At 42.3% G+C, this 22,007-nt stretch overlaps 1 protein-coding gene and 1 pseudogene across 1 annotated transcript; one reads left to right on the top strand and one right to left on the bottom strand.

Annotated features, from left to right (window-relative positions):
- Positions 1–293: 293 nt before the first annotated feature.
- Rpp40 (ribonuclease P/MRP subunit p40) lies at positions 294–10,119 on the bottom strand. The gene is made up of 8 exons (XM_052157408.1): positions 9,968–10,119; positions 8,013–8,157; positions 7,096–7,164; positions 5,549–5,644; positions 4,828–4,953; positions 2,338–2,536; positions 2,086–2,220; positions 294–513 (listed from the first exon to the last, which is right to left on the bottom strand). The coding sequence occupies exons 1-8, from the start codon at positions 10,088–10,090 to the stop codon at positions 315–317; spliced, it is 1,092 nt and encodes a 363-aa protein (XP_052013368.1). The 5' UTR covers positions 10,091–10,119; the 3' UTR covers positions 294–314.
- A 9,544-nt stretch (positions 10,120–19,663) lies between these two features.
- Positions 19,664–20,472, top strand: LOC127664531 (sodium channel modifier 1-like; annotated as a pseudogene).
- Positions 20,473–22,007: the final 1,535 nt, after the last annotated feature.

Raw genomic sequence — 22,007 nt, 5'->3', positions numbered from 1 at the left:
CCAAACTAGAACAGTTCATCCATAATTAGCACCTAGAAAACTCACCAAGCGCTCTCCAATCCTGCTGTTCCCTATCATTCCTGTTTACCTTGCTCTGAAGTAAGCAACACTCTGTGTTCAACTGAAAAACCAGCTCAGAGCTCACCGTAGGATAAGCAGCTAGTGCCCAGGGGCCATGGCGGGGGTGGGGGGGAAGCAAGCCAGCGTTGAGCAGAGAAGCTAATCACAGTAGCGAGTCTGGGTGACACGTGACCCTTTAAGAGGAGGAAATAGGACAACAAACAAGCAAGGTGTGGCTTTAAACTTTGCATTTTTTATGGTGGGCAGTCATCATTAGCCCCAACAGCCATCTGAAGCCAATAGTCCTGATTATTGAAAACCACAAAATTGTACAAGTGCTCTCCTCCTTTATGGAAGCCATGTTCCTTCTCTCTCCAAGCAACGGGGCTGTCTGCAAAGCCTTGAACTGTCAAGGTGACCCATGGAGCCAACTTTGGTTGATCAAAGTAGTGACTGAAAAAGAAAGAAAAGTCTATAAACAAGAGGTCAAGAACATCCACATTAAAGAAATCATCTAATGTTCTAATTAAGCTGAGACTCTATTTTGATTTATAAAAACTAGGCTATATGAATTAAATACTTGGCGCTACGTTATGAGTTCCATAAAGATTAACTAACATATCACTCAGAAGACAAATGCAGAAGCTTTTACTCACAGCCTGGAAAATCACTTGAGACCAAGAGAATAACTTCCTTTCTGCCCAAACAACATAATAGCTTCCCTTCTACTAAGGTGGGTTTTTGTTTGTTGGTTTTTTAATATGTGTGCCTGGGGGGGGGGGGTGTCAGAAGAAAACTTGCAGGTCCTCTGTGGATCCTGGGACTCAAAGTTAGATTATCACTTTTGGTTACAAGTGTCTTTACTCACTGGGCTCTCTCAGGAAGAGGGATAGTCTTGCTGGGTCAGGTAACACTTGACTACCATTCTCAAGACCTTGAGCTTGATTTCCAGTATGAAAGAAAAATACAAAAAACAAAACAAAACAAAGAAAGAAAGAAAAAGAGACAATGAATGAAAGAAACAAAGAAAGGAAAGGAAGAAAAGGAAGGAAAAGAAAAGAAAAGAAAAGAAAAGAAAAGAAAAGAAGTCTAGGGTCTCTCTATGGGTCTAGCTGTCTTAGAACTCACAATGTAGCCCAGGCTGGCTTTGAACTCATCCACCCTCCTCTGTCTCCCAACTGCTGGGATTAAAGGTATGTACCACCTCACTGGGCTCCAACCTAATTCTAAATGTAAGATTTTATAGAATTCTTTTTTTTTTCAAAGATTTATTTATTATATGTAAGTACACTGTAGCTGTCTTCAGACACACCAGAAGAGGGCGCCAGATTTCATTATGGATGGTTGTGAGCTACCATGTGGTTGCTGGGATTTGAACTCAGGACCTCTGGAAGAGCAGTCAGTGCTCTTAACTGCTGAGCCATAAGCCATCTCTCCAGCCCCATTTTGTAGAATTCTTAAACTTAACATAGATCATAACTTGTCCCACAGAATACTGAACTGTTTCCAAGTAGTCTTATATACTTTTGTATAAAAATGGCTCCGAACAGAAGCAGGAAAATGAGCAGCTTGGTTCAAGAAGCCGACTGAGGCAGGCTCTGCTTTCTCTTTCCACAAGGGCTAAGTACTTTCAAATCGCATCTTCTCTATCAGCAAGAATAATTATGCCAGGCCCCGAGGGATGGCCCAGGAGTTAAAAGCACTTACTTCCAGAGGACCCAAGTTTGCTTGCTAGCACACACGTGAGGAGACTCACAGGTGCCGACTAACTCCAGCCCTGGGAGTCTGAAGCCCTCTCGGAGTCTCCTACAGCATTCTCACACACATGGCCATAAATAAAATAAACCTTAAAGACTATAAGACTTTGCTGTTGTTGTTGTTTTGCTGTTACTATATACTTTGAGCGGAGCAATGAAAAAAGAATAAATGTGAGGGGCCCTGCCTTGTACCGACCACGCTGACAGAAGTCCCTAACACCCCAACGTAGCACCAGTAAGAAGAGACGCAGCCAAGAAGAGTTCTCACCACAGCTGTTCCAGAAGGACAAGTATCTTCTCTGGTGATATGAAACCTGTGATTGTACACAGCAAAGCTTGGGCTACCACTGTGTTTGGTTGGGGGCAGCAGTAGGTTGATATGAAATCACAAGGCTCGTTATTTCTGCCATAAGAAGCAAAGGGAAAAAAAAAGTATTTACAACCACGACATAACCACATGACCCTAAGTATCAAACTCATGCTGTACACATGCGAGGAACTCCAGAGTTCATATACCCACAGGTCCGCATTGCAGAAGACAGCACCAAGCCAGTCAAAGAACTCCAGGGCAGTGCAGGCCTCCTCTGGCTCTCCTGCAAGCCCGCTGCTCTGCAGTACTGGGCACTGCAGTTCTCTCACTGTGCTCAATGCCACCTTGGGCTGACGCTCCTGAATTTGGTATTTGGAAAAGTATGACATCACTGTTGATTCTTCTGTCCCTTAAAACACAGCAGACAAGACCGAGTCAACATTGTTATAACTTGTCTTGATCCAACTCCATTCCCCTTTCTTTTTTGGGCCTGTTTTTGACACAGGCTCTCAGTAGCTGGCCTCAAATGTATGATCTTCCTACCCGCCTCTCTTCATTTATAGGCATGTATCTCTATGTCCAACATATTTCCCATTCTCTTTTGAGTTATGATCAAAGGTAAAAAGTTAAAGGTAAGGTAAAATGGAAGCCAGGCAGAGCTGTATCCTACTTACAGTCACTTGAAGTTGCTTTCCACTGCTTATGCTAACGCACCAGGAACCCTTTTCACCTTTCCTGGAAACTACATGATACCTCTGACTCAGGCCCATATTTTACTTGCTTTATCAAGAAAACTCAAACTTTGTATATAAACCCCAAAGTATTCCTTATATAGGGATGGGAGTGAATTCTATAGAAGTTTATTTGTACAATCTAATAGAAAACAGTAGAGGAACTGTATGATTGAAGAATCCCATGCCCATCCTTTCAAAGACTCAGGAAAATCCACTGTATCTTTTCAAAGAAGTTTATGCAACCAACAGCCTTGGAAGACAGAAACAGACACCCCCCTCTAGATCACAGGATGGGCTGGCTTACTGTCTAGTAACATAGACATAATGATCCCTTCACCATCTGTGGGCAGAGCAGGCAGGTTTATTCCCACTATAAAAGCACTGGGTTGGTAGGGCTCTACGCTCCTGTTCTATAATGTAACCCACGGTACATGCACCAACTCTATGACACTCTATGCCAACTGGTATTTGGTGAACTTCTTTGAATGCTGATTCTACTATTTGTTGATTAATTCTAGGTGTCAAACTGGATTAGTGGTATAGCTCATTTCTAGATGTGTCTGTGAGGATGTTTCAAAGGAAGATTGGCATGTGAGTTCATGGACTGGGTAGGGAAGCACCACTCTTCCAGTGGGTGGACATGTGAGTTATTCCAACTGGGGCTCAGAGAAAACAACGAGGCTGAGGTAAGTTCACTTTGTCTCTTGGAGCCGATTCACCTGGCTTCTCCTGCTCCTGGATACCGGGCTCCAGGTACATAGGCCTTTGGTCTTGTCCTGACATTGACAATATCAGATTGCCAGTAGGGCTTCCTGACTTGTCAACAGCTACCATTGGAGGAATCAAATCCTTCAACTTTTGAGCCAAAACTTGCAAGCATAACACCTGTGGCTGACTTTGCTGGCTGGTAGAGAGTGTAAAATCTCAGGAACATTCTTAGTTTCTCTGGTAGTAATTAGTAGTCTAGAAACAAGAAGCTACAAAAGGGGTGAAGATGGCTCAGCGGTTAAAGAGCACTGGACTGCTCTTCCAGAGGTCCTGAGTTCAATTCCCAGCAACCACATGGTGGCTCACAACCATCTGTAATGAGATCTGATGCCCTCTATTGGTGTATCTGAAGATAGTGACAGTGGACTCAAATACATAAAACAAATAAATCCTAAAAAAAAAAAAAAAAAAAAAACAAACAAACAAACAAACAAAACAAAAACCACTGCATGAAAAGTCCTTGCAGAAGTTGCAGAAACATCAGAAAACATCTTCCCTTCTGGTGTATCTGTTGTATGCAGAAGGAGGAGAGGCATCAAGCATTTTAACATTTGGATGTAGAGAAGCCATCTTGGGCTGAGAGTGTCAAGGAATTTCCCATGAGGAAAAGACAGATGTAGAGTTCCAAAATGAACTTTGTTAGCCTGTCCTCCAAAGGACATACTACACCACCATAATTCCCAATGGTCTGATTCATTACAATCTTGTAATGGGCCAAAGATATTTCTAAAAGGAGCAATACACGTGGAAGTTGTAAGCAAATTAATATACTTGATGAACATTAAAGCTACCGCTAAATTTAGTATTCTAATCAATTAAAAGTCATAACAAATGCTATCTGACATTTAGTAGTCTGCCTGGGTTACTATCCTGTAATAATGATAAACAGATCACACACATATAATTATAGTTGATGCTGATTTAAAATATTCTAGCTAAGGCTTTTTAATGTAAGCAGAGAGAAAGATGAGATAGATTACATGTTAGCTATTTTGAAGCCACTGTGAAGCTCTTTAGATTGCTGATCATGAGCTGAGGTGACAAGGACATCTGGAAAGCCAGTGTGGGTTCTGTCACAATGCCCACACGCCTATGTCAGCAGTGTCTCCTGACCACAGCAGTATACCACCACTCGGTCCTCCGTTATACCCAACAGATCTCAAAATCACTGTATCATTACATAATTCACACTTCATACCTGTCTGATGCCAAGCCAAAAGAAAATCAAACTTCAAAGGCTTCTTTTCTTTGAAGGACCAAGATATTCTTCTATACTTCTTAGACTCCAGGTTAAGGGATAAGTCCATTAGATCAATGGAAATGACTTAAAGTAGAAAGAAGAATACTTGTTTCATTCAAATTATACAGAGCTTACACTGTAGAGAAACGTCTAAATTTTTTTTAAGTTTGTAAGTAGTGCGGATTATTTTCTTCTTCACCTTTTGACTTCATCAAAAACATATCCCTCAGCGGGCTATTTCTAGTGTGGAGAGCTGCTAACTCAAGTTGGTTTAAATACTTTAAACCCTTCCTAGATCAAAGATCAAGGGCAGAGGTCTTCAGGAGATCAACTTCAATCTACCTGTGTCTGTGGCAGTCTTAGTTATTGATGCCCACGCCAGACAGTTTCCTCAAAACCACCTCTTCATGTGTGAATTTCCACTAGTAATTGTAAAGAAACTGTGTACAAAGCACACCAAGTTGTTGCTCTCCATTGCACACAAGGGGTAGTCCAAGGAAGAACAATTTAACAGCACCAACTCATCCCCTAAGAAGTGCAACCAATAGCTCCTTGAGTCAGGATTTCAAAGGCAAGAACCAAATTTTTCTGAATAGAGATCAGAGGGAAGGCAAACATTTACACTTTATGACAAGAAAACTGACTTGCTAGACACCAATGGAGCACATGTAATACTTACTAAACTTCATACTCTTTCTGCCAGAATACCGAGATGGATGGCCTTGAAGTCCAGTTTCTTCATAAGTATCTTTATCCAGTGATAAAATTAATTTCCCTACAAATCACACAAGAATTCCTATATTAGAGAGGTTAAAATATGGCTAATATACTCTAAGAAAGCTAGACATCTGAGAAGTGAAATATCAGTCCAATTTAAGTCCCTGGGAAGAACTTATCTATAGTACATTGATATTATCTAGCAGGGTACCCAGTTATTCTGGAAGTTTGCTCTATAGCTGACGCTGGGCTCAAACTGGTGGTAATCATCCTGCATCAGCCTTCCAAATACTGGGATTACAGGTGTGAACCACCATGCTTGGTGATAGATAGACAGACAGACAGACAGACAGACAGAGATAGAGATGTAGATATTACAATAGCAAAACTAGAAACAATTAAATTTGTATAAAGGAAGAAATAAACTATGATCTATATATTACTTCAAATACCACCTTTAAATTTTAATTTCGTTTAATGTGTATTCGTCTGCCTGCTTGTAAGTACACCAAGGAGTCTGTGAACATCAGAAGAGGGTGTAAGATCTCACTTGAATGGTGAGCTGCCTTGTGGGTGCTGGGAACCAAATCTGGGCCCTCTGCAATGTCAGGAATCACTCTTAGCTGCAGAGCCATCTTTCCAGCCCCTACTTCAAATATCTTCAAAACACTTAAAAACTATATGTTAAAAGCCAGGTAGAGCTGTGCTGGTTCATGTGTGTAATCCCAGCACTTGGACAGCTGAGGCAGGAGGAATGAAAACCTGAGGCTACCCTGGTCTATGTGGCAAGATCCTATCACAAAATAAAATAAAAAATTCTAAGTCCCAACTTTATGCACTGAAGCAGGAACATGTCCATGTCCTACACCTTGGGAAATAGGAGTACTGAGAAACAATGTCATATAACCAATGTTAAAAAATGTTGGGTTTGCTGGTGCCGGTGACACACGCCTTTAATCCCAACACTCATGAGGCAGAGGAAGGTGGATCCCTGAGGTTAAGATCAGCCTTGTCTACAGAGTGAGTGAGCTCCAGGGTAGCCAAGGTTACATAGGAAAACCTATTTCAAAAAACTAAACAAAACAAAAACAAACACAAAAAACGTATATGCTTATATATTCTCAAAGAAACATCAAACAGGCCCATCTAAGAAGGAAGGAAGGGGCACAAAGTCAGGGTTCATTTTACTCTGTTTAGAGCTGGATGGCTTGACTTTTAAAAAATTATTTTACTATTTTTATGTGTATGGGTGTTTTGTCCTCATGTTATGTCTATGCACCATGGATGTGCCCGGTGCCTGTGAAGGCCAGAACAGGGCACTGGACTCACTGAAACTGGAGTTACAGATATTTGTAAGGTACCAAGTGGGACTGAACTCTGGTCCTCTGGAAGAGTAGCCAGTGCTCTTAACTGCTGAGCCATCTCTCTACCCTCTTTAATTTTTTTTTTTTTTAAAGAAGTGTTATTTCTTTTCTAATAAAGAAAGGAAAGAAAAATGAATGCTGTCACCATTTGGTAGAAGAGCAACAGTATTATCCTCATCAATACTTGTATTGTATGTTAATGCAGAGAATGAACCTGTAAGAAAAAGTCAAGAAAAGTAATTAAGTAATTAAAGTAGCACAACATTTGTTTATGAATTATTTTCACATGACAATGACTCTTCCGGGTAGGTAACAGTCAGCACCTAGCACAGCTCTGACTCATCCAATAAACCCAATTCACCCCAGACATAAGTTGGAACATATACATGCTAGGCTCCACCAGCTAGATCACCCTGAGACTCAGGCCACATTCAGGGTCTTTTTGAGCACGTTTACTATCAATGGGTTGAGAATGGGCTCAGGATAGAAGCTGAAACCCTGGGGATTCTAGCAGAAAGATGCCCTGTAAAGAGGCAAAAGGACAAAACTTTGTTGCAAAATTCCAAGTTAATATTCAGAAACTATTTGAGCAAGTTAATATTCAAAAGCTACTTAGGGGTCGTCATCTATAGGGATTCAACCTACTTCTCTGAGTTATTCCTAGGGCTAATTAAATTTGGCAAGATATGCTGGGAGGTGGTGGCGCACACCTGTAATCCCAGCACTCTGGGAGGCAGAGGCAGGAGGATTTCTGAGTTCGAGGCCAGCCTGGTCTACAGAGTGACTTCCAGGACAGCCAGGGCTATACAGAGAAACCCTGTCTCAAAAAAACCAAAACCAAAAAAAAAAAAAAAAAAAAGGCAAAATATTTAGCTATCATCTAAAGAGGATACCGGAAAGAAAATGACAATACTGACAGATAGAGAGGTGGTGCATAAAACTGACCACATGATCTAACCTCCCTTTTTAAAAACAAGTGAAGAACCCCAATATTTCACTGAGGTCTTCCAATAGCTCTTCATCTTGTCTTGTTCCTATGAAACACTAAATGCTTTCTCTTACCTTTCTTTACAAAGGTGGTTATGAATTCATGTGTAATTAACTCATGAAGAGGTAAGTTCTTCACGGAGTAATAGGGTCCAATGTCCTTGACCAGGCCTTTTAGTTCTTTTGATAGCAGCCCACATTCAGGAATAAAAAATGAGACCTATTAGAATGCAGAAGAACAAACAAAATTATATTTTATGAAGATTTAACACCATGTTTTTAGAAATGGAATATCTAAATTGCTAGTTATTCCTTCACAGGTTTTTCTGGGACATACAAACATGAGTAACGTGATGGTTTGTATATGCTTGGCTCAGGGAGTGGCACTATTAGGAGGTGTGGCCTTGTTGGAATAGGTGTGTCACTGTGGGCTTGAGCTTTTAGCCCCTCACCCTAGCTGCCTAGAAGTCAGTCTTCTACTAACTGCCTTCAGATGAAGATGCAGAACTCTTCAGCTCCTCCTCCTGTACCACACCTGCCTGGATGCTGCCATGCTCCCACCTTGATGATAATGGACTGAACCTCTGAACCTGTAAGCCAGCCCTAATTAAATGTTGTCCTTATAAGAGCTACCTTGGTCCTGGTGTCTGTTCACGGCAGTAAAACCCTAAGACAGGCTCCCTACAAGACAAGATTTCTCCGAGTGGTCCTGGCTGTCCTGGAACTTGCTCTGTACATCAGGTTAGCCTAGAACTCAGAGATTCACCCACCTCTGCCTGGGTTTAAAGGTGTGCATCACCAATAATCTTCGAGGCAACAAATCTTTTAATCTCAGGCGAACAGATATTTGACCACTCAAGCTTTTCATTTCTGCATTTCAATGTGAGGCAAGAGACTAAGCAGAAATACTATATTGTAAATTTTTTTTTTTTTTTTGGATTTGGTTTTTTCGAGACAGGGTTTCTCTGTATAGCCCTGGCTATCCTGGAACTCACTCTGTAGACCAGGCTGGCCTCTACCTCAGAAATCCGCTTGCCTCTGCCTCCCAGAATGCTGGTATTACAGGCGTGCGCCACCACCACCTGGCTGTTCTTTTGTTTTTGGATTTGTCTTATTTGAATCTTACTTTTGCATATGAGCAATATATGTTATGTCCTTCACATTTCATATTCAAGGGCATAGAGTGTAATTCAACATGCATTGGTTTGTTTACTCTGGTCATGAAATCAAAAGAACTGCTCCTGGGAGCATTAGGGATTTAGGGACAGACATTCAATTAGTAAGAAGCTACATAGAAGCAAAAGTGCCCCTGGAAGCTTCCATTTCCTAGACAAACGTAGGTCAGACCAGATGAGATAGGGATACATCACAGACGGCAGGGATGAACTTTCAAGCAAAGAGATGTAAAATCCTTGCGGATTTCAAATGATCCCCAAGTGCACATCTAAAGTCCGTCTTGCAATGCTCCAACAACCTACCTAGCCTATTCCTGAGGGACAAGAATGCCAGATAATCTATCTGAGAAAACTATCACGCCGATATTTAAGGTGTAAAATGCTTCCCTTATCATCTTTAGGTACGTGTTTTTGAAGTTCCTTGGTTGTCAAACCGCGTGAGCTGATCCACAGAGATCTGCCCAAACTTAGGATGCAATTCGGCTACATGTTGTGCAGGTCACACTTCGAAAGTGCAGGTTACATTTCTAACTTCTCATGCTGGCCCGACCCACCGCCGAACTACCCAGGGATTTAAACAGGAACGCCTCAGTAACCACGCCAAACTCACAAACTAAAACTGCGGTTCCTCAAAGGACCCAGCACCGCCCTGTGTCTGGCGCATGCTGGGAATTGTAGTCCTACATAAAGCCAAGCGAGGCAGTCAAGAAACTTGAAGAGAATACAGTTCCCAGCATGCCCAAGGACGATCTCCGCCCACCCTCGCAATCTGAGGATGTCTTGCTGGGTGAAACCCAGCGTGGTTCTCTACCTTAAAGCTCTCCAGCCCAAGGGGACCGGGTGGACCTGACTCACCCTGTAATTATGATAGTGCGTCTCCACGAGATGCTTATGGCGGGACTTATCGTGGCCGAAGTTGGATTTCTCACAGACCAGTAAGTGCCGAGGCGGCTCTTGCAGCCTGCGCAGCGTGGCCATGTTAAGCAGGAGTCCAGGCGCGCCTCGCCTCCCGGCCCGCCCCTTGTCCCGCCCCTCACCCCACCATTCGCTCATTTCTGACTACGCCCCACCCTCGGCCACGCCCTGACCCTTCTTTTCTTCCTTCTTCCTTTCTGTCAGTTTCTGGGAGCACTGGCTCTGAAGGTTCTCAAGAACCTGGCAGAAGTCCATTCTATCCCACAGTTTCTCCGTGGAGGAATGGAACATATACCTGGGCCGGACTCAGAATGCTTTAACCCTGCCACCTTATAAAAAGGAGGAAAAGCGTAGTATGGTCAGGAAAAGTCATCTGCTTTGCAGCATGCTGTTTTCCTGACTCCTCACAGCATTTTGGTCTAGTTCCTAATGCTCACCCACCCGCAGGCCCCTAAGTTCCCACTGAGCCTTCCCAAAAAGAATAGGAAATTACAGAGGAAGATAATATGGCATTTCTGCATTTTTACTTCCAACAGGACTTCTTTGCTTTGTTTTTGATTATTTGATTTATTTACTTTTTCATTTTCAACGTTACTACTTTGTTATTTTGCCCAAATCTCATTTTCTTTGCTGAATTGTACTCCATGTGCACTGTGCTGTCTTCCAACACTCCAGAAGAGGGCATCAGATCCCGTTACAGATGGTGGTGAGCCACCTTGTGGTTACTGAGAATTGAATGCAGGACCTCTGGAAGAGTCAGTGCTCTTAACCACTGAGCCATCTCTCCAGCCCCTATAGCTAATTCTTAAAAGCCATATTGCTGAGTTTTCTCACCTATTTTCCTCTGTGTGTGTGTGAGAAAGAAAGGAGAGGAAAGTGTGTGCAAGCATGAAATCACCCAGCATTTTACCTATTTCAGTATCTTTGAATCCAGTTGTTAAGTTATTTTGTTTTGAGACAGGGTCTCATTATATATCCTGGCTGGCCTGGGACTCAATATGTAGACCAGGCTGGTCTCACACTCAAAAGAGATCTACCTGCCTCTGCCTCCTGAGTGCTGGGATTAAAGGTGTGCACCACCACTCCGGGATGATTGGTTTTGTTTTGGAGGACTCCTGATGCCATGTTTTTCATTCCTGCTTCTGTTTCTGTGTGTATGTGGTGTTGACATCTGTTGATTTGGAGACATCCACGGGCTTATCTGCTGTTGTTCTTACTGAGCACTTTACTCTCCGAGACTCCGTCCCCAGTACTATTCATAAAGGAGAATACACAGTGCTGAGACAGTAACAAAATGAAAGATATAGAAATATATCCAAAGTTACTGAAGTTCAGCAATATACTACTAAAAACCACGAAACAGAAATTTACAGTACTAATGCAGAATATGCTAGGAAGGAAATGATCGTGTAGGGTAAATATGAAAATAGCCAAGAAAATGAAAGCAAGCCTAAAAGAAAGGGAAGGAGGGGTGGGAAAGTGTGTCTCGGATGGAGACATGAAAAGAGAAAGGATTTAGGGAACAAACAAAAAGAAGGGGAAAACTCAATAATAAAAAGTCTTCCACACTCACCTGAAGAACTTCGGATGGTGGAGAAGCATCTTAAAAAATGCTCAACTTCATTAGTCATTAGGGAAATGCAAATCAAAACAACCCTGAGATTTCATCTTACACCAGTCAGAATGGCTAAGATTAAAAATTCAGGAGACAGCAGGTGTTGGAGAGGGTGTGGAGAAAGAGGAACACTCCTCCACTGCTGGTGGGGTTACAAATTGGTACAACCACTCTGGAAATCAGTCTGGCAGTTCCTCCAAAAACTGGGCACCTCACTTCCAGAAGATCCTGCTATACCACTCCTGGACATATACCCAGAGGATTCCCCACCATGTAATAAGGATACATGCTCTACTATATGTTCATAGCAGCCCTATTTATAATTGCCAGATGCTGGAAAGAACCCAGGTATCCCTCAACAGAAGAGTGGATGCAAAAAATGTGGTATATCTACACAATGGAGTACTATTCAGCCATTAGAAACAATGAATTCATGAAATTCTTAGGCAAATTGATGGAGCTAGAGAACATCATACTAAGTGAGGTAACCCAGACTCAAAAGGTGAATCATGGTATGCACTCACTAATAAGTGGATATTAACCTAGAAAACTGGAATACCCAAAACATAATCCACACATCAAATGAGGTACAAGAAGAAAGGAGGAGTGGCCCCTGGTTCTGGAAAGACTCAGTGAAGCAGTATTTGGCAAAAACCAGAATGGGGAAGTGGGAAGGGGTGGGTGGGAGGACAGGGGAAGAGAAGGGGGCTTACGGGACTTTCGGGGAGTGGGGGGCTAGAAAAGGGGAAATCATTTGAAATGTAAATAAATTATATCGAATAAAAAAAATTAAAAAAAAAGTCTTCCACAGAGAAACCATGTAAAACCAAAAAAAATAAAATAATAGTCTTGAATAATGAATTATATAAATATAAAAGAAGTAAAAGGTATAAAAGGAAAAAGAACATGACGAATGAGCAATAGAGAGTGCAAATAATATAAGATAAACATCTGTATGAGATGTGAAATGTATGAAAATGAGAGGGAATAAAATGAGAGGGAATACAATGTTTTTGAGGAATGCACTAATGAGTGTGCGAAGACGAAAAAGGAAAGAAGTGTAGAAGGAAAGGGAGACTGGAAAGCGATGAGATGCTGAAGAAGCCCCTTCCGGGGAGCTTGGCATAGGCCGGGAGAGGGGTGTCACTGAGCTTGTAGACTCTTGTCCTGAGCCTATGTTGACCAAGTGTTATGTGTCTCCAGAGCTGTCTTGTCTTGATTAACTTCATCCTGTTCATCAGGGCCTCTGCGGACTACACTTAGCTTTTCAGTCTATGCTCTAAGTTCTCTCCTTCTCCTGAGATTCCCCAGACCATACTTCCCATGTGCTAAGGTTCTTGCTGAGGATTGGGAAAGAAGAAAGAAACCAGAGCACTGCGTGTGTGGGCCGAGAGCTTGTCTTGTAATTTTCAATATCTCTTAAGTATTGATCACCCACTGGAGAGATGCAGTTGTGGACATCAGGTCATCTGTTGGAACTCCAGTGTTCTTAGACTCTATAGCTAAAGAATAATTTTTTTTTTTTTTTTTTGGTTTTTTGGATTTGTTTTTTTTTTTTTTTTTTTTTTTTTTTTTTTTTTTTTAAAAGAGAAAGGGTTTCTCTGTATAGCCCTGGCTGTCCTGGAACTCACTCTGTAGACCAGGCTGGCCTCCACCTCAGAAATCCACCTGCCTCTGCCTCCCAGAGTGCTGGGATTACAGGTGTGCACCACCACCGCCTGGCTAAGAATAATTATTTTAAGACACTGACATTTTGACCAAAAGAAAAAAAAAAGAGTGAAGAATCAAAGTGTAAGGTGTTACCAATAGACAGGACTAAGCAGAACACAGGGTAATGAAGAGATTAAGGAAACCATACATTTAAATATCAGTAAAACAATGAATAGGACCACAAGATTCAAGAACTCTGGGTTATGATCAATAGACCAAAGTTCAGAATCGATGAGACAGAAAGAAGCTGAGATCAAAACTAAAGGCATAAGGAATCTATTCAGTGAAATTATAGCAGAAAAAAAAAAAAACCAAATTTAGAGAAAAAAATGGACATCCAAACACAAGAGACATTTTCAATCTCAAATAAACATGGCTAGACCCTTTCCATGATACAATGAGGATGTAAAAGATAAAAGGCAAATAAATAATATTCAAAGCTATAAGGGAAAACCCCCCACAAACGCAGCTACAAAAGTGAACACAGAAGAATATCGTCATATCTTTCAGCTTCAACCCTAAGAGCCAAGAAGGCATGGGTCAATATAGAACAAGACCTGAGAGTAAGTAACTGCCAGCCAAGCTTGCTATATGCAGCACAGATGTCTTTTAAAATCAGTGCTGAAGCCAATGATATTCTTCAGTTGGTAAGCTTCTTGTGTGGCATATCCAGATCCCTGGGTTCAGCCCCCCACTACCACATAAGCCAGCCGTGGAGGCAAAAGACTCCAATCCCAGCAACTGGAAGATGAAGGCGGGAGGACCAGGAGTTCAAGATCATCCTTGGCTATGCAGCAATTTGAATTCAGCAAGAGCTACGTAAGAGCCCATATCAACAAATTAATTTAATCAATTTAACTTAATCATTGATGAAAGCCAGGTAGTGGTGGTCACATTTTAAAGCCAGCACTCTAGAGACAGAGGCAGGTGGATCTCTGAATTTGAGACCAGCCTAGTTTACATAGACCAAATTTCAGGACAGAGCTATGCAGAGATATCTTGTCTTGAAAAACTAAACCAAACAAACTAATATCATTGATGAAATGGAGACATTTTAAGACAAGTAAAAACAGAGACAGTTGATGATCACCAAGACAGCACTTACAGAAGATGTGTAAAGGAATATTGCACATGGGGGGGGAGGGGGGAAAGAATGACAGTCTTAGTCGTGGGAATGCTGAAAGAATAAACCAGGAGAGGAATGTCTGAGTGAAGAAGAAGTATGAAGGAGTCCATCATGCAAGCCAGCAATCCCTCCATGCTGATGTGGGGAGAGCACAAGCAGTGATCCAAGAAAACCAACCAACAAAACCAGAAGTAGCTGCATGTAGGGTGCAGAGCCAGCGCAAGAGACTGGGCTTTTGAACAGTGTTAAGCTTGGTAAAGACTATGGGGACTTTTGAGGTGGGGCTCAGTGCATTTTACACCATGAGCCAATGGGACCAGGAGCAGAATGTGTGGTTTGAACGAGAAATGTCCCCATAGGCTCATGTATTTGAACACTTGACCCCTAGTTGGTGGCTCTGTTTGAGAAGGTTGTGGAAACTTTAGGAGGTAAAGCCTTGCTGGAAATTGTTTATCACAACAACAGAAATGTTACTAATACACATCTGAATGTAAAACCTGGAAGTCTGAAACTGCTACAGAAAACGCAGCTAGATGCTTCAAGATGTAGACACAGCCTAGGACTTATGGAAAGGGTTCCAATAGCACAGGGAATGATCCCAAACATTGAGTAAGACTACATAAAGTTAAAAACTTTTGCACAGCAAAGGAAATACTCAGCATAGTGAAGGTTCAGCTTGCAGAATGGGAGAAAAGCTTTGCCAAATATACTCCAGACAGGGGATTAATATCTAGAACCTATAAAGAACCCCAAAAATTAAGCACCAAAATATCCAATGTATAAATATGCAAATGAATCAGACAGTTCTCAAAAGGAGAAAATACAGATTACCAATAGATATATGTAAAAATATTCTACAACCATCACCGCTAGAGAAACCCAAATTAAAAAAAAAAAAAAAAAACTACATTGAGATTCTAGGTCATATCAATCAGAACAACTGTCATCAAGTAAACAGACAACAAATGCTCATTTAGTGGGGGTGGGGGAAGCCCTAGAAATAGAATTACTATGTGAACCAGCTGTACCCCTGCTGGCTATGTGCATACCTGAAGAATTCTAATTCAGTACATCACAAAGATTCTTGTGTGAAGCCTGAGGTCAACCAGAGCCAGGCTGACTCCATGTCAGGCTGAAAACCGACAGTTTGGGAGACTAGGCCTAAGTTTGTTTGTTTGGTTTTTTGGATTTCGTTTTTTTGAGACAGGGTTTCTCTGTATAGCCCTGGCTGTCCTGGAACTCACTCTGTAGACAGGCTGGCCTCAAACTCAGAAATCTACCTGCCTCTTCGCCCAGAGTGCTGGGATTACAGGCATGTGCTACCACTGCCTAGCTTAGGCCCAAGTTTCTGTTTCCTAGGCCAACAGTCAATCACGGGGGGGGGGGGGGGGGGGAATCGCCAATTAGGTGATTAGCTAATTAGGAAGCTGCCCCATCACCTGACTTGAGCCAAGTGTAGTTAATCAGTAAAAGTTCCCTAAATCCCCCAGAGTCTTAACCAATCACAAAGAGATTCATACCCTGGATAGAACCAACCAATTAAGGGAAAGAAAGGTAAAAGTCACCCACCCCTACCCTAGCAGGCTTTAAATTGACCCTGAAAGTCCACACCTCTGTCTTCATTCCAGTGTATGGTGGACCCCTGCATGTAGCTTCTCTGCAGAATAAATGCTCTTTGCTGTTGCATGTGATTTGAGTCTGGGGTATCATTCTTTGTGAATCAGACCCTTACACTTATGTACAACACTGCACTATTCACAGTAGGCTTAGATTTTTTAAAACCTACTTTTAATAAGGGTTCTCAAATGCTTCAACTTCCCCTCCTCCCAGCCCACCATCCAAAACTAGAGAAGAAAAGGTGATAAGTAGGACAAGGGATGTGGATCTGTTTAGAAGTAGTTGGTTGGTGCCATTCCAATCTCTATTTGTCAGGATACTAGTAGTCCAGTTCAGTAGTGTCAGGATACCAAACACAAATCAGCAGTGGTGGTATGATCCAGCAGAAACTGCCAGGCCTCCACTGAATTGGCATGAGTCAGTGGGAATAACCAGAACCAACCCAATGTCAGGAGAAGTTCCCTGCTGTGCCTCTCTTAACAAAGTGAAGACCAGCGAAGATGTTAGACCAAGGAAAGATCGAAAGGCTAGTTATGCAAGCACCACGTCACTGTCCTTCGAGCCCTATTTATACTCTCTCCAAACATCACATGTCCTCCCAGGGGTCTTGTTGTAGATTTGGTTTATTGGTTATATTATGTTAATTGGGTTCCCAATTACTCAAGAATTCATGAATCTGCATGTGAAATGCCAAGAGTCCTTGCCCCTAGCTGGTTCTAATTGGTAAATAAAGTTACCAATGGCTGGACAGAGAGACACAGGCAGGACTTTAGATTTCCTGGTCAAGGGAACGTCGGGAAGAGGGATTTAGAATTACCAGGAAAGGAATAGGATGCAGGTGTGAGAGCTGTGGGAGGGACAAGAGGAAATGGGATAAATGTGAAAGAAGGAGGGAGCAGAGTTGCAATAATAACAACAAAAACCAGTAATAATAAAAGCAACAAGAGGGGACCAACAAGGAGGGTAGGGGATGTGAGACTGGGCAGTCAGGGAAGGAATGAATACAAATCGCATGTAATGAATGACAAGTCCTATAGAAAAGACACAATGGAATCCATTACTCTGTATGTTAACTTTAAAATTAAATTTTAAAATATTTTAGAACTAAAAAAATAAATATTACAATAATCAGGCATCATGACTCATGTCTATTATCCCAGCATTTTGTAGGCTGAGGCAGGGGGATTACTGTGAATTTAGGCCCAACCTGGGCTACATAGTGAGTTCCAGCCTAACTTGGCTATAGAATAAAATACTGTCTCAATCTCCCATCCCCTAATAAATAAGGTAATAATACATAAATAAACCAAAATTTAAAAGCATACAAATACATGAAAGTATAATTGTTCTGTATTTGTATTCCCCAAACAATATGGCAATAAATGGAGTAAACTCAAGCCAAGAGATTTGCAGAGAAAGAGATCATATCCCCAAAACAAAAATGTTTTCCTAGTAAATATAAAATACTAAACAATGTACACACCACATGTCTGGGCCATGGTACAATAGCATTGCAAACAACTGAAACAGAATTGAAAGACTCTCAACTCCTGGACAGAATTAAAATGTTTTATATTAATATTGGGTCAAAGTTAAAATCATAGGGCTCGAATACACATATTGGCAAATATATGTAGAAATGTGTGGTGTCTGTGAAAGAGGTCTCTGATTCAGAAGCACCTAAAGTGACCAGGTTATGCTAATTAGATCTCTGAACTGCCCAGGAGTCATTTAACACCATCTTATTACCAATAGGCCCAACAGTGCAGGGAAATGTAATTACTGCAGACACCAGTGTGACATCAGAGGCTGCCTTCTGCTGAACCTGAACACCATACCACATCACACACCTTTTCAGCAACAGACTCCAGGTCCTACTGCAAATAACATTTTAGGATGTCAAGACTGAAACTTCATGTCCCAGCAGAGTGGCCCCAGCCTGACAGATGGAGTGTAAACCAACCCCTGCTATGATGTGAGTGTCTTATGTTCCCTCTCCTCTGGTCACATGATAGAAGCCATCCCAGTGTGCTGGTATTGAGAGCCTCTGGGAAGTGACAATCGTGATTAGTACTCTTCCACGGTGTGAGAACACAGAATACACTGTGATCAAGAGCAAGACACTCCACCTGCAACCTCTGGTCTTCAGAACCCTAAGAAATAAATGTCTGTTGTTTGGAAGGTACTCAGTCTATAGGGTTCTGTTGTAGCTCAAATGAAGGTGGGCCAGTGAGATGGCTTGCTTGTCTGCAAGTCTGGTGTCTTAGTCGGGGTTTCTTTTCTCTTCTCCTTCTCCTTCTCCTTCTCCTTCTTTTTCTTTTTTTTTTTTTTTTTTTGGTTTGTTTTTTCGAGACAGGGTTTCTCTGTATAGTCCTGGCTGTCCTGGAACTCACTCTGCAGACCAGGCTTGCCTCAAACTCAGAAATCCGCCTGCCTCTGCCTCCCAGAGTGGTGGGATTATAGGCATGCACCACCACGCCCCGCTTAGTCAGGGTTTCTATTCCTGCACAAACATCATGACCAAGAAGCAAGTTGGGGAGGAAAAGGTTTATTCAGCTTATAGTTCCAAATTGCTGTTTATCACCAAAGGAGGTCAGGACTGGAACTCAAGCAAGTCAGGAAGCAGGAGCTGATGCAGAGGCCATGGAGGGATGTTTCTTACTGGCTTGCTTCCCCTGGCTTGCTCAGCCTGCTCTCTTATAGAACCCAAGAATACCAGCCCAGAGATGGCACCACTCACAAGGGGCCCTCCCCCTTGATCACTAATTGAGAAAATGCCTCACAGCTGGATCTCATGGAGGCACTTTCCCAACTGAAGCTCCTTTCTCTGTGATAACTACAGCCTGTGTCAAGTTGACACAAAACCAGCCAGTACACCTGGTAACTTGAAATTGAAGTCTAGATCCTACAGTGTAAAGAGAGAGTGGACTCCCAAAAGCTGTCCTCTAACTTTCATGTTCCTTTCATGACATGTGCACATGCATGTACAAGCGCACGCGCACACGTGCACACACACACACACACACAAATAATTTGAAAGAAAAGAAAAACAAGAAACTTATCAGATAAACAATATATTATGAACAATTAACTATTTTAATTAGTGATATTAATTAATAAAAGTATGATGTCACTCAAATGAATTGTTTTAAAGCCTCGGGTGTTTTGGGTGGGGAGATAAAAGGTTTGATTTAGCAAGGACCATTTCTGACAACTTAAACGCCGGTGGCTGAAGTTATATTTATTAAGCAAGTGACCAATGTGTTTCTATCCTATAAATTTCATATACACAAAATTCTGTATGTGTGAAATGGTTCATATCTCTTAAAGATTTTTTTTCAAAAGACGGTTCATATTTTGTAAATGTTAAAGATGGTGGGATATAGCCTATTCCATCCATTGAAGTGTGAAGTTAGTGGTTTTTAATGTAGCCACAAACAGGCAGCCCACACTGCGGTGACCTTGAGGACATTTTTGGTACTGCAAAGGAGGTCCACACCCGGGCCTAAAGGAGCAGCAAAGTAGGTGAAGGAGAATTTATCATATTCTCATGGTCGCGACGTTGTCTTTTAAGAGGGAAGGGGACTACTGGAGTCAGCTCAATGTGCTAAAACAAAACAAAACAAAACAAAACAAAACAAAAACGGAGAGTTGGGGGACTTGCTGCCTAGCTACATCCCGGAGGATGAGGCGCTGATGCTGCGGGATGGACGCTTTGCTTGTGCTATCTGCCCCCATCAACCAGAACTAGACACCCTGGCCATGCTGACAGCCCACCGTGCAGGCAAGAAGCACCTGTCCGGTCTGAAGCTTTTCTATGGCAAAAAGCCGTCAGGCAAGGGAACAGGGCACAATCCACGACAGCAGAACGAACTGAAGACAGAACGCAAAGCTGAGGCTCCTTTGCTAACCCAGACTCCAATAATTACCCAGAATGCTCTACTCAGAGCTCTGCACTATAACAGCTGCAGCTGGTGGAAGCGCAGACCAGAAGTCCCTGCTCCCTCTGTCTGAGTTCTCCTTTGCCAGTTCCAGAGTGCAAAGATCAGTAAGGAACCTGAGGCTAGGAAGAGATCTGATGCCAAAGAGTCAGCAGCTCTCTTAGCCTCTGCACCCATGAGCCCCACAAAACGACGAGTCCAGAACCATTACCTTACCCTCCGAAGCTCCGGATGGGTCCCAGATGGTCGAGGTCGATGGATAAAAGATTAAAATGCTGAGTTTGACTCTGGAAGAAAAAGGAGGTCCACACCCTCTAGCTCTAGCTATCCTCAACACCTACTTTCCTGCAGTAAACAGCCACACGTCTCCTCTGAAGATTTGTCTTTGCCAGACATGTCTCATAAGAGAGCTCACATAGCACAAAGATTCTTGTGACTTCATATCGTCCTGTCTTCAAGCTTATTAGGATGTCATAACATGCATCAGTATTTATGATCGCTAGAATATTTTTTTCTTTTGGTAAATTTTTATCTTAAATGCCTCTGTTTGAGGGGGAAAAAAATCAAATGAGAAAGACAAAGCTTTCTACCCAGATCCTAAAGGAACTTCGGTTATTTCCCAAACTGGAGATGCTAAGCTATAGGGTGGATTTTTGGTTTCTAGCGACTGTGAATGTGGCAGAGTGAAGAAATTATTTTACTGTGGGAAAGGAGACCAGAAACACAAACCACAGAGCTACTGAAGAGGATGGAGGGAGGGCAGCTTCTGTTGCCATATTGAGCAGGCAAAGGCCATTGGGAAGCCCTAAGTATAGCTGGCCTGTGGGCTTATGGGAAAGATGAGACGGGAGCTCGGGCTGGGAAGAGTCACGTCTCTGGGGGGAAAGTAAGTGGACAGGTGCTGCTGCAGGAGCCTGCAGGCCTTCAGCTCCAGGGTATACCTTTAGGAGAAAGCCCTCACTATCCTTCACGCCCACTACAAGTAACCATTTTGTTTTAACCTCTCCCTTAGGAGCTAGCTGTGCAAAGCACCAAGATGTAATATCACCCTGTTTCCGCTTCTGAGGGCTAACTATCTCATGAGGACACTGTTTGTTATTTCTTCTCCATCTCTGCCCAGTTCCAGGAAGTATAGTCTGTATAGAATGGGCAAATCACAATCATTGTTGATGAATAATTGAAGAAACGAAGCCTTTTATATTCAGATTTCTTTTACAAAAATGCAGCATCCGAACGGCTAATTTCAATTTTGCCGCATGAAAAAGTTCTAGGGCTTGTAGAACTATGGAAATCTCTTAACTGCTAAACTTTGCACGTAAACATGACTAAGATGGTAAACTTCTGCATTTTGTGCATTTTGTTACAGTGAAAACATCAAATGCACTATCAGAGATGTTGGTTTTATAAAATGAACAATACCAACCAAATAGAAATGGGAAAAGCTGATTTTCTAATGCTGGTGCTCACATTGATGTCTGTGGCCGGTGTCTTAGTCAGGGTTTCTATTCCTGCACAAACATCAAGACCAAAAAACAAGTTAGGGAGGAAAAGGTTTATTCATCTTACACTTCCACATTGCTGTTCATCACCAAAGGAAGTCAGAACTGGAACTCAAGCAGGTCAGGAAGCAGGAGCTGATGTAGAGGCCCTGGAGGAATGTTTCTTACTGGCTTGCTTCCCCTGGCTTGCTCAGCCTGCTCTCTTATAGAACCCAAGACCACCAGCCCAGGGATGGTACCACCCACAAGGGGCCCTCCCCCACTTGATCACTAATTGAGAAAATGCCCCACAGCTGGATCTCATGGAGGCACTTCCCCACCTGAAGCTCCTTTCTCTGTGATAACTCCAGCCTGTGTCAAGTTGACACACTAAACCAGCCAGTCTGGCAGGTGTATTGTTTGGGGGCTTTGGGTCCTTTATTCCTCTGGAGTGCAGTCATATTCTGGAGCAGCTATCAAAGCATTCCAATAT

The sequence above is a fragment of the Apodemus sylvaticus genome, chromosome 14 (assembly GCF_947179515.1).
Source record: "Apodemus sylvaticus chromosome 14, mApoSyl1.1, whole genome shotgun sequence".
NCBI classification, from domain to species: domain Eukaryota; kingdom Metazoa; phylum Chordata; class Mammalia; order Rodentia; family Muridae; genus Apodemus; species Apodemus sylvaticus.
The sequence above is the reverse complement of the archived record's forward strand: the minus strand, read 5'-3'. Positions and strand labels throughout refer to the sequence as shown.